Raw genomic sequence first — 12,855 nt, forward strand, 5'->3', positions numbered from 1 at the left:
TCGTGTCTGTGTCCACCTGATGATACTCCACTATGTTCACCAGATCTTCACCATATGCCTAAAAAGCTCAACAGTGAGCTGAAACCATAAAGCTCCATAATTCTCTGTAGGGTAATCACTACCAGCAACTGCTTTCACATTGTCATTTCATACATGGTCATTATAAAAATATAAATGATAGGCTCTTAACCCCTATTTTCCACCGGGCGCGTATGCGCTGCGTTGTGGAGGTGTCGCGACCCCCCGCAGAGCAATCGCTGCCATTCAAGTCAATGCTTGATAATCCACTCACGGCGCTAAAGATAGGCGGCAGGATTATTTTCACGTGAGCCACGGGGCTTTCGAACAGCCGGGCAGGAAGTGGAACAGCGAGAGCATCCAGTCAATTTATCAAAAGACACCCCCCACAACATCGTATACGTATGTCTCCTATACAACACCACGGACAACGAGAGATTCATCTTGGAGGTGGAAAAACATATATAGACACCGCATATCTTTTTTATAAAGACAACGCCAGAAAAGAGAAGGCATGGAGTGCTTGGAGTGGAAGGTAGATACTAGTTTAATAAACACCTGATTGTTCTGTAAAGTACTTGTAGAGACAATATCTGGGAGTTGGCCAGCAAGACACTCCGCTACTGAGACGCTCCTGGTGTGGTATGGCGCGTGGCGGGGGACGGATCAAAACCACAGCGCAGCCGGAACGCAGCTCAGACGCGCCTGGTGGAAAATCCGGGTAAGAGTGAACTTATCTTGTGTCACTGTGGTCAAAGTGATGAAGTAGTGTTAAGGAATTATGATTCCTCGAGTTTTATTAATTATCATTTGTTCATTTTCCATAAACACTGTGTTCCAAATGGTCTCACACTGTTGTCTGAGCTGTGATATGGAGATGCACTCATCCCGGACTCAGCTATCCAGCTAGCAGGCTACACAGCACAGCGCCAGGACAGGACGAGTAACTCCGGTAAGAGCAGAGGAGGAGGACTGTGTGTGTATGTCAACAACCTGTAGTGTACTAACACAGTGACTTTGGACCGTCACTGCTCCCGGGACCTGGAGTACGTGACTATCAAATGTCGTCCCATTTATCTCCCGAGAGAGTTTACCGTTGTCCTGATCACCGTTGTGTACATTCCGCCGGATGCTAACGCTAACGTAACTCTCGGACTTTTAAATGTTAGCATTAGCAGTCAACAGAGCAGGTATCCTGAGGCAGTGTTTATCGTTGCGGGGGACTTCAACCACGCAGACTTAAAAGCAGTGATCCCAAAATTCCATCAGCACGTAAAGTGTACAACCAGAGGAGCTAACACACTGGACAAGGTCTACTCAAACATCAAGCGGGGCTACAGGGTTAGCCCTTTACCACATCTGGCCCAGTCTGACCACCTGTCACTGCTTTCAGTCCTGGCATACACACCCCGCAGGAAAACCGCTCCTACCATCACAAAAACTGTTAAAACATGGCCTGATGGAGCCTCTCAGGAGCTGCAAGACTGCTTTGACAGGACCTGTTGGGACATTTTTGAACATCCAGATCTGAATATGTTTACAGACAGTGTTCTGTGTTATATTAAAAACTGCATAGACACTGTCACAGTAGACAAACACATACAGGTCTACCCCAACCAGAAGCCCTGGATGTCAAAGGAGGTCCAGCAGTTGTTAAAGGCGAGGAACAATGCCTTCAGATCAAGGGACGGGGCTCTCTACAGCGCAGCACGTACCAATCTGAAGCGGGGCATCCGAAAGGCCAAGTCAGACTACAACAACACCTTCGTCAAATTCACTGATGACACCACGGTGGTGGGGCTCATCTCGAAGGGGGATGAGTCCAACTATAGAGACGAGGTGGAGCAATTGGCAGGGTGGTGCAGAGCTAACAACTTGCTCCTCAATACATCAAAGACAAAGGAGCTAATCGTGGACTTCAGGAGGAAGAAAACGGACATCCAGCCACTGCTCATAGGTGGGACCTGTGTTGAGAGGGTCTCTGACTTCCGCTTCCTGGGAGTCAACATCATGGAGGACCTGATCTGGGACGCCCACACCACGGAGCTAGTAAAAAAGGCCCAGCAGAGACTTTACTTCCTGAGAGTCCTAAGGAGGAACAACATCCCCCAAAAACAGCTGGTGTCCTTCTATCGCTGCTCAATTGAGAGCATCATGTCATACTGTCTCTGTGTGTGTGGTTTTCAAGCTGCACTGTGGCACAGAGAAAAAAGCTCCAGGGGGTCATAAAGGCAGCACAGAAAACCATTGGCTGCCCTCTCCCCTCCCTGGAAGAACTTCACAGCTCCTGCTGCCTCAAAAAGGCCAAAACCATCCTACAGGACTCATCACACCCCGGTCACACACTGTTCGAACTACTGCCGTCAGGCAGGAGATACAGGTCCATGAAATCAAGAACAAACAGACTACAAAACAGCTTTTATCCAACAGCTGTAAGTGCATTGAATAATGCTGCTAAAGTATAGTTCCTACCACTAATCTACCTCAATAGGGCTATGTGCAATTTTTTAAATGTGGATGCCTGTATGAGTTTGTCTCCCATGTGTTTTTAGCATTAGTATAATAGGTTTGCAGTAGTAGCTTTTTTTTTACTATGTATTTATTATTTATTATGGTATATATTACCCCATAGATGTTTGGCACTGACAAGGACTGCACTGAATTCCGTTGTATCTGTTACAATGACAATAAAGATATTCTATTCTATTCAGCCAGAGGCCCATCTAGAGGTTTTGTTTACTGTGACAGGAGTAGGTACATTCCTGTAGCTATCGGCTGGGGACTTTTTATTGAAATCTGTCTGTCAACTGTGTACACATATACTGTATGACAGCCTGTCACTGGTGAAGAAGACAGTATCTCTGAATGACCGAAGGAAAAGCTATATATAGAGTATGAAATTGTATGGAGACATGCAAAAGCTTGTCATTGGTTATTGAGCAGGGTTATTGTAAAGAAATCTTTTCATTGGTTTAAAAACATATTCATTTGGCTGCTTTCCAATGAGCATAGACTTCCTGTTTTGTGACAAGTATGAAATCATTATGTATCTCTGTGTTCTTTGGAAGATGCTGAGGAAAACTGATCAGGTGAGACCTTGTTACTTTTCCTCGGTAACTTCTCTGTGATTAATTACATAAAACATTTGCAATATTCACCTTTAACCATCTCTGTGTTTTCTGTGTTTTGATTATCCATAACAGTATATGGACTCGTTTCTGGGTTTCTTCCTTCCTTTGCGGACTGCTTATTCACTGCTGCTGATCCAGAACCAGGTCCTGGATGGTCACCTCCGAAAGCTACCGTATATTGCAGTAATACTAGCACTTAAAACACTAATGTAATACATCTTCCAGCCACCAGTGGCAGCACCACACACACTGATACTGATCACTGACTTCAGTCAGGGAGCGAAGCAAAAATCCTGAACCATTTTGGATTTGATATGGTTTGTATTGACTTCAACAGAAGCAGTGTTGTAATGTAACAAAGTATAAATACTTAGTTACTGTACTTAAGTACAATGTTCACGTCTCTTTACTTTACTTTGTTATTTATATTTCTGGAAACTTTTTCTGGAAACTTTGACTTTAACTCCCCTAAGTGTCCTTGTTACTCGTTACTTGCGAGTGAAAGATTCTTCCTCACAAAAAAAAATTATATTCTGTTTCTGTTTTTCTCTTTGTAGTCAGACTTTGAATTTAAAATTTAAGACGGTGTGGAAACTGTGAATGTTATGCCACAATAAAGTTCATAATCAAAGTTTTGTTTTTGACTTTTACTTCTAAAAATTAGGTACAATTCAGTAAATATCAGATATTTAAGATTTTACTCAAGTAATATTCTAAAAGGTGACTTTAACTTCTGCCAAAGTCCTTTTCTGGTAAGATACTTGTCCTTTTACTCGTGTATTGCTTTCAAGTACTTTATACAAGACTGAATAGAAGACACTTTTCTCTGTCGGAATAAATAATTTGTGTTTTATGTCCCCTCTGGGGATCAATGAAGGCTTATCTCATCTTATTGGCTGATTCTGTCACTTCCAGTGGGTCTTTGCTGTAAGGCAGCCAAAATGGCATGTACTGTGCTTGCCTGCTGATGGTCTTGATGATGCTGTCCAGCTCATCGTTGGAGGGCGGGTTGCGGCCGCCCATAGGGAACACCAGGTTGATGGGATCAAACAGGCGAGAGAGGGACTTGGAGAGGTAGGCTGCCTCGTACGGCTGCAGAGAGTCCTTCAGAGCCTTCTCTGGGCTGCGCGCACACACACACACACACACACACACACACACACACACACACACACACACACACACACACACACACACACACACACACACACACACACACACACACACACACACACACACACACACACACACACACGACAAAAAATTTAAAAAGATGCAGAGTGCACATACATAATTGATGTGTGTGTTTGAGAAACCATTATTCGTAACATGGATATGGTAACTGAACAGAGAAAGACATCCTGTTCTTTTCACTTGGCCACAACAAGGCAATAAGATCAGAAAATAGCATCACTTTACTGTAAGGTAGCCTTTAAAAATTCTACATTTCAAATCTATCATGGTATAATGATAGCCACAATTTTTTTATTGTCTCATGTGGCCTCATATAATATCCTCCAATTGGCTAGAATATCTGCTGGCATTTATTAATGGAGCACTTGAAGTGCAGACATAAATGGAAACAAAATGCCACTGTATCTCCTCCTATTACACACAGACGTGCGTGCGTGCGTTGGTGTGTGTGTGTGTGTGTGTGTGTGTGTGCGTGCGTTCGTGCGCGCACACGCTGTATTCAACATTATCTCACGACTGTATATTATTGTGATACAGGACAAGAAAGGACAAGAAATGTCCAAACAGTCCAATGTATACTTGTATCATGGCTTAACAAAACTTCAAATATTTCAAAGCTGTAAACCGAGCAGATGTGTTTCCATGAGGGCTTGACGCGGCTGAAATGTGTGTCTGACATGTGGTTACCCGAAGCTGTGTTTACTGTGCTCATACAAGAAAAGACTTGTTGTTACTTGCTGTTTCTGTCATGTTTTCACTCCTTCTCCATCCACCTGTTAAATCACTCCTTTGTTCCTCCGTCTCTCCTCCCTCTCTGCTCCAGCTTCATTTCACAGTTCTCTCTCCCACCTTCTTTACAAACACGGTCTCTCGCTCCATGCTACCATACAACAGATGCACCGAGCCCTTTTCTTCTCTCCTGATACCAACGCCAATACCTAAACTTAATAGGTCACATGGTTGTTTTTCTTGAACTGATTGTTCTTCCTTGTATAAGGTAACACAAGACTGGAATTCGACACACCACTTCTCAATGGACTCACATTATCTTTAGGTTTGTGCAAAAATCGACTTGTCAGTTGAGATTTTGGCCACTACATCATCATTTTGTGTCATCACTGACACGTGTAGTGTGTCACATAATGGGAACATTTATATCTACAAAACATGAGGCATTGCATTGTGGGGATGTTAGAAGAAAGTAAACCATAATATTTATCCTCAGGATTCAGACACTCAGGCACAGATACATCAGTCCTTCGAGAAGAGTTTTTTGGTGATTGTTGCGGGCAAAAATCCTTGATTATGTGGCACGTTTTCTTAAAAAATGCAATGGAATATGCGGGATATTTATGCAATTTTGATGAAATTGCGGGAACTTGCAAAAACTGCGGTTTGATGAAAATGAAAAAAAGTGATTCCCCCAACACCTTGCTTTCACTTCATAACGTTCCCATGGCAAGAGGGGAAAATGGCTGCTCTTGTGTGAATGTGACTTTTTTTGCAGCGAAAATGCAGGGATTATGAAATCATGCAAGCCCGGCATATTTTGCGCGGAAATCTGCAATTTATGCGCCCAAAGTGCGACGTATTTGAAAAAATGCAGGCCCCGCATAAATATGCGGACTTTGGCTGATTATGCATTGAATTATGCGATGGCATAATCGCGTTTTTCTGGAGGGACTGATACATATAGTAAATAGGGAGGGTTTTCAGACGCATGAATGAAAGTCAACAGAAACAAAATAAAACTATGAAAAGCCGTTTTGGGTCGTCTTTACACTTTTCCAACCATCACAACTCTAGTTTTGGTTGAAATAAACAGTTTACAGATTTACATGTGAAAATATGTTGGCTCTATACAGCTAAAAGTATTGTTTTTTAAATGGAGTCTGGTTGGTTTAGCTCTAGCGATTTCAGAGCTGTTTCTGGTTAAACAGAAAGGTCTTGAAGAGGTTTTAAAGGTCTCTCTCTGTAGGGATCCTTTCTATAATGTTGTACTTTTAGAGCCAACATATTTTCACATATAAATCTGTAAACTATATGATTATTTTAACCAAAACTAGAGTTGTGATGGTTGGAACAGTGGAAAGACAACCCAAAACGGCTTTTCATAGTTTTTTTTTTGTTTCTGTCGACTTTGAATGAAGTGTGTTTTACAATGCTAAAATGACTGTTTATTTACATGGAGTCTGGTGGGTTTAGAGAACGCAATTATGCGGATGTTTTTATGTTTAAAAAAAGGATCTTAGTCTTTAACAGAAAGGTCGACCTCCTTAGAAATCCTTTCCATAATGTTGTCAGACACATAGAATATTAATCTGAGCCTGTCAACAAGCTGGACAATTACCCTATTAACTTACATTGGAGCTTGTTTCTCTGACTGCCGACTGCAGCGATCTCTCTTAATACTGGACCAATGTCAAAGATTGTTGTTCCCATCAGTCACTTAGATACAAAAACAGGAAAATAGGGTAGTTTAAATAAGTATATAATCTCTAAATATAAGTTTAAAGTCTGTATAAAGCTCAAATATACTGAGAAATCATGAGCACTGTGTTAGGGATGTAAGTTCAATGATTTTCCTCTCAGCAGAGTGACATGTTGAAGAGGATGTCCTATTTGATTCTGTGATTAGGTGACTGAGCGGAATCAATGATTTTATGTGTAGTGTTGGAGCCCCCAAAGAGACTCTGACCTCAAAGGGACTCAGACCTTTACTTGCCAACTCACAACTGTTTACTTTATCTAACATGTTACCTAAACGTACCCCTTATAAACCATGTTCTTGCTGCAGCAAGTCAGAGTGCATATTGGCTTTGTATTCTCCGGGTTCTGCAGGACTCGTCATTGATGCTGGAAACTTGATGTAATAAAACCTTTATGATCAAGTACAGTGTCAAGCGGATTTCCTCTTCAAACAGCATCGCTACTCAAAACACAACAGTATCAAAACATAGGTCATGTCAGTGGTAAAACAGTTTTCTAAAGGACAAACCTCAAACGTATTTCATAAAATATTCATGATTAAACGATTAACTGATTTTTAAGGCGGACGACCATCGATTAAAGAAATTGCTTAAAATTTGCAACCCCACTACATCTACTTCACTGGTATAAAATGCTAGCCTAGAAATCTAGACGCACCCTAGCGGCAGCAAATTTAATTTGCAGCCAGGGGGGTCTAGGCACTCTCCGTTGACTTGTGAGCTGGAAAAACCAAACTCTAGTCAGGCCAATCACATAGTGTATAGAGTCGGTGGGCGGGCTTTTGGCTGCTGCTGCTGGGAACAGCGGTCTTCTGGAAGACTTGGAGTTCAGCTTTTCTTTGAGAAAAGAACGGCACAGAAATCATTCTTAAAAATGAAAGTGTTCGGAGTTTTGCCGACCGGATACGGCAAAAGTTTAATCTATCAACTAGCTTCTCTACCTTCTTCGTTGCTCTGCCTGGTTGTAGCGCTATCCTATTGCGTGCAGAGGGAATATGAAAGACAACCGTTTATCCCGCCCCTCCGATTGAGCCCTGCCAATGGTGAGTTCCCAGACCCAGCATCTTGATGTGGGTCTGGCTTGTCAGGCTAATGAACTGCAGGTCTTCCACCACCCAAGAAAGGTCTGTCCATCACAAAACTGACCTGAACCTGAAAGAATTCAACAGCTGTTAGACATGAGTGTGAGAGACCCCTACTGGGGATGGGTCTGTCCAGACACCTTGAGTATCATACTCCACCAAAGATCAGACGAGTCCATCATGCTCAACTAGTTACCAACACAGCTCTCACTCCCATCGCGTCAGAAAGCGACCCTTGGTCAGGTGCCTTGGCGTTTGTTATTGACACTAAAAGTCTCCTTTGGCGTCATATTTAGATGCGCTTGGTCGGGACTCTTCTCTAATTTTTTGGCACTCTGGGTCAGGACGTACGTTTAACTGACATGCGGCACAAGAACGGTACAGTTAGTTTTAGGAAAAGATGGTGGGTGGGGTTATAAAATGTACGTTTTAGTGACGGGACACAAACCCCGGTCTCCTGGGGGAAAATCCTGTGTTGTTTGACCCATCCATCCACCCCGACCTACCTCCTTACGTGGATTTCTGGTCTTTTATAGTACTCGCTTGTCCCTCTTAATACTACTCTCTACCGTTGTCTCTCTTAATACTACATCATCATGCAGCGCCACAGTCGAGCTGCTGCTCTGCCCGCTGCATCCCATACAGACGCTAAAGGGTGATTTTGCGTCAGTATATCTGACGCTGAGAGCCACTGACCAAGCGTCAGGATTTTACGAGTTGGGAGTGAGAACGGGTTACAGTTACAGGTTCTGGCACTGGACATGGATCACAGGTGACCAGAACTCTTGTTTGTTAGTTGAGGAAGCCTTTACAAGTGCTTGTTCACTTACAACTGAACTTGTAATTAAAGTGTTAATCTAAATAAAGCACAAATATGCTCCAAAATAAACTTCCTCCCCCTGCTTCACACCAAACAAAATAGCCTGCAGGTGTGATCACACTCTGAAGTGACTCTGATTGTGTTGCTGTCTTTGTGTCGGCTCACTTGTAGTCCTGTTTTCCATGTGTGAAGAGGTCCTGGCTGTCCGTCTCTGTGCTGGCGATGTCCAGAGACGCGTCCATTCCTCCGCTGCTTGTTAGCGCCCCCTGGAGGCTGGCGCTGTACTGCTGCAGGCGGCGCCACAGCTCGTTGTACAGTCGCAGCAGTTTAGGAAACTCTCCTTCAAACGCCTGCTTTAGGAAGGACGAGGCTAGAGAGGAAAAAAAAAAAACGGCACAGGCAGTGAGGAACCGGCTTATACTTATACATACAACTAGTGCAGGGCCCGTTGAAAACTGATTGCTGTGCCTGTGGTATTGTTGCTTAGCTTTCTCCAGAACCATTGTACCCAGAAATAAGTTACATAAGGACCCCTAAGCAACCCAACAATTTGCCTTGGTGATACGTGCATGCATACACAAACAAACAAATATATTAAATATTAGTAAGAAATAAATATGTACAGAAACAAATATATACAAAATAGTTGTTGAGTATAAGAGAAAAGAGGCTGGATGGGTTTAGTGCAGAATGCAAAGAATATGATGCATTATTATTCTAACTATTAAGCATGTTATTAGAGGTGAAAGCTCCCCCTTGAACAGACGTTAAGTAAATGTAAGTACGTTGTGCTGATATAATGCCTCTCTTTTCACTTGAAGTAAACAACTGAATGCATGACCTGTACCGTGTGGTATAGTTAAACTATGAAATAGAAAACATTTTTGAGTACTTCATCTACCACTGCCAATACCAACATTCCCAGTAAGAGAAATGGTAAAAAGTAAAGTCAAGCGCTGTTTGCCTGGGGCCCCTAAATCACCAAATCCTCAGTGGAGCAGTGTTCATTTTGAAAGCTATGTAAGATTTAGTCTTAGTCCTTCAAAATGCTTACTAGTTTTAGCCACATTTAGCTCATTTTTTCATAGTTTTAGGCGACAACAACTCAATGAAAAGTCATTACATTTTAGTAAAAATGTTTTCTCTCTGAATTTTGTCAGCTATTTTTTTTATTTCTTCTTCTTCCTGTGTCAAATATCCTTTCAGATTATATTAAACATTTCAGTTCATCTAGTCTCGCCAAAAACAATCATTTTGTCATTTTAGTCAAACTGATTTCACATAAGATTTTATTTGACATACAGTATCTCATCATTATCTGATGAAAAAACACAGGTGCCTATAGACTTCAACTGTTTCAACTGACTATAGCAGTTTAACTGTCCTATTATTACAACTTAGTGCTTAGTGAACTAAGCACAGACATTTGCCTCATACAGTCATGTGAAAAAATTAGGACACCCATGCTAAAGTTGACTAGAAGAGGAATAAAAAAAAAAAATCATCTTTTGGAAATTGATCTTAATGCCTTCATTAAAAAAAAACGAGGAAAAATCTCATAAGTACACTGTTAATGTTAAATTCCCATAGAGGCAGGCAGAGTTTTATTTTTAAAGGCCAGTTATTTCATGGATCCAGGATACTATGCATCCTGATAAAGTTCCCTTGGCCTTTGGAATTAAAATAGCCCCCCCCCCCCATCATCACATACCCTTCACCATACCTAGAGATTGGCATGGTTTTATGTCGGTTAGCCTAACAGCTGGTTTGATTTGCATTGAGAGATGATTTCATGGAAAGTACCCCATGCCAATCTCTAGGTATAGTGAAGGGTATGTGATGATGAAAATGAAAATTGGTGTCCTTAAAGATAGGATTTTTCCTAATTTTTTTAATCAAGGCATTAATTTTTTTTTTTTATTCCTCTTTTTAGTCAACTTTAGCATGGGTGTCCTAATTTTTTCACATGACTGTACATGGACTTATGGCGGTGCGCCGCGGCAGAATGAAACAAGTATATGATGTATAAAACTGCTATGTTACTCTGAGTCCTCTCATTGATACGCGGTTCAGTTGCAATCATCCGAGACAAAAAGGTTAAGAAAAGATGGAAGATGACAAAAAGAGTTTTTATTAATTTTTTTAACTACAATTTAGTCTCGTCTTTTTTGTCCATAATAATATTGTTGATATCATCACAGTTGAGTTCCATGACGGCGGTGCCATCTCGTCATGGAAAAAAGGTTGTTGACGAACATATTAAGTCATTATTATCGTTAATGAAATTAACACTTCTGCGGAGGTATTCATTTCCAAACAGGCTTAGTCGCTTGACATTACCACCGCATTTATAAAGGAACACTAAAGAATGGATATTATTAGCAGAGGTATTTTGCCAGCGGTAACGCTATTAGTGTTTTAAGTTAGTTGGCAGTTTGAGGTGAAATGGCAGAGTGACGATGTTCCTGTGGGCTTGTGCTCGTTGTGGGTAGTGACAAAGAGTTTGGTTGTAAAGTTAGTACCCAGCAAGCAATAGAGGTCATTTCTACTTCTCGGCTAGATATAGCCCCGATTTAGTATGGCTTTGTGTAACCCAGTCAAACCTAGTCCAAAGGGTATTGAAATGCGTTAAATTAAGTGTTTGTCCACGCTGCTTGTGAGATGCTTGATATTCCATCACGAAAGCAAAGTAAGTTTAATTTCTTTGACACAGTCTATGCCCCACGATTTGGCTCCCAAACAGACAGGCTATTTAGAGCACTTCTAGCAAAAATTATCACATTTTTTTATTTTATTTTTAGAATAGAGTATCAGAATATCTAAGTACACTCATCCCTGTTTGTTATCAAAAACATAAATAAAGATGTCATAATACTGATGGAATTACACAAAAACCCATAGGCTGCATATTTTGACAAGGCAGGATAAATCGTCAGAACACCAGGTCAGCAGCCCTTAGATCGATGTTGTTAATGAAGGATCTAAGTTGTAAGTGGACAATTTAGCCAAATAACCAAGCCAAACTCAATCTTTGCCGAGTTTGTCTTGGTATGGTATCATATTTTGCCTCTTCAGTTTGACGATTTAGTGGGTCAGATAACGTTATTACTGGTGTTGTTTACTGTACCACTTGCTGTAGCTTACTGTAGTTAAACCACCATAATGGCGACTCGGTGACATCACAGACAATAAACACACGTGACTGACAATGACCGATTGCCGCCATTTTAACGGCTTGGCTATAGCCCTGATTTGGACCGATCATGTATATTCCACTTCTAGACAAAATAGTACCTACAACTGTTTAAATGTTGTTTTCGTCCATCCAGCTTGTGCGGTAACATCACATCATGTTAGCAAAATCAAATATGACAAAATAACTACAATGTATCATCGACATGATCTATGTGTAGCCCTAAATTGGACTGGCTAACCCTAAAGCTCAATGATTAAAGCATTGCATCTTGTGTGTTTGATACATACACCAACAGAAATTTGAAAAAATTACAATTTGTGGTTTTAGGAGGACTAAGGTTATTAGGAACAACTTGTTTCGAACAATATTTTTTTTCCATCAACCCGGAACTTCTGTACAGTGTCTCCAGTAGGTTGCCAGATATGATGGTACCTGGCAACCACACTGCAATGACAAGACTCTAGGAAGCCGTACACAGTCACCGCACCTGACCTTAATCAGCAAGAAATAGTGCAACTCCCCCTTAAACCACAAAAGTTGGTTTTACATTGTTGTGTACGGATTAAACACGAGATACTGACTAGATATGATAACTAAATGTGTTAATCAGTGAGCTTTAGACGTGTAGGTGTATTTTTGAACTTTGGAGAGAGAAAATGGAAACTGAGGACAATCAGTAATCATATATTAAAGCCTCTATATTACTCACATATTAACAAGCAAGTATGTCATCCTTTTGATTATTTATTTTTGTTCCAGAATATCTTTAGCACACAGCTTGCGTACACACACACACCCACACACACCAAACCACCCACACACACACTTCAGTAAAGTGCCAGTTAGTATATTAGCAAGAAGCCAAATCCGCCTCTCCTGTTCTCACTTTGTTATTCTGTGTAATCAGACAACTCTCTACTGAGAC

At 41.3% G+C, this 12,855-nt stretch overlaps 2 protein-coding genes across 4 annotated transcripts in view; one reads left to right on the plus strand and one right to left on the minus strand.

Moving 5' to 3' along the window:
- Nucleotides 1–12,855, minus strand: part of cog5 (component of oligomeric golgi complex 5) — a 113,847-nt gene that overhangs the window by 17,532 nt on the left and 83,460 nt on the right. Inside the window, exons 12-13 of the mRNA XM_039791350.1 lie at nucleotides 8,900–9,104; nucleotides 4,111–4,272 (exon numbers count right to left, since the gene is read on the minus strand). Coding sequence (XP_039647284.1) covers nucleotides 4,111–4,272; nucleotides 8,900–9,104 — 367 coding nt within the window. The remainder of the gene's footprint in view (nucleotides 1–4,110; nucleotides 4,273–8,899; nucleotides 9,105–12,855) is intronic.
- LOC120553194 lies at nucleotides 275–3,750 on the plus strand. 3 transcript variants are annotated; one of them, XR_005638128.1, is made up of 2 exons: nucleotides 275–2,450; nucleotides 3,222–3,750. XR_005638128.1 is itself a non-coding variant. In XM_039791354.1 (2 exons), the coding sequence occupies exon 2, from the start codon at nucleotides 1,552–1,554 to the stop codon at nucleotides 2,245–2,247; it is 696 nt and encodes a 231-aa protein (XP_039647288.1). In that variant the 5' UTR covers nucleotides 275–970; nucleotides 1,188–1,551; the 3' UTR covers nucleotides 2,248–3,182. The 3 variants fall into 3 exon arrangements, 2 of the variants coding, with proteins under 2 accessions (XP_039647288.1, XP_039647286.1); XM_039791354.1 differs by lacking the exon at nucleotides 3,222–3,750 and having other exon boundaries at nucleotides 275–970; nucleotides 1,188–3,182; XM_039791352.1 differs by lacking the exon at nucleotides 3,222–3,750 and having other exon boundaries at nucleotides 275–468; nucleotides 594–3,182.

The sequence above is a fragment of the Perca fluviatilis genome, chromosome 23 (assembly GCF_010015445.1).
Source record: "Perca fluviatilis chromosome 23, GENO_Pfluv_1.0, whole genome shotgun sequence".
NCBI lineage: Eukaryota > Metazoa > Chordata > Actinopteri > Perciformes > Percidae > Perca > Perca fluviatilis.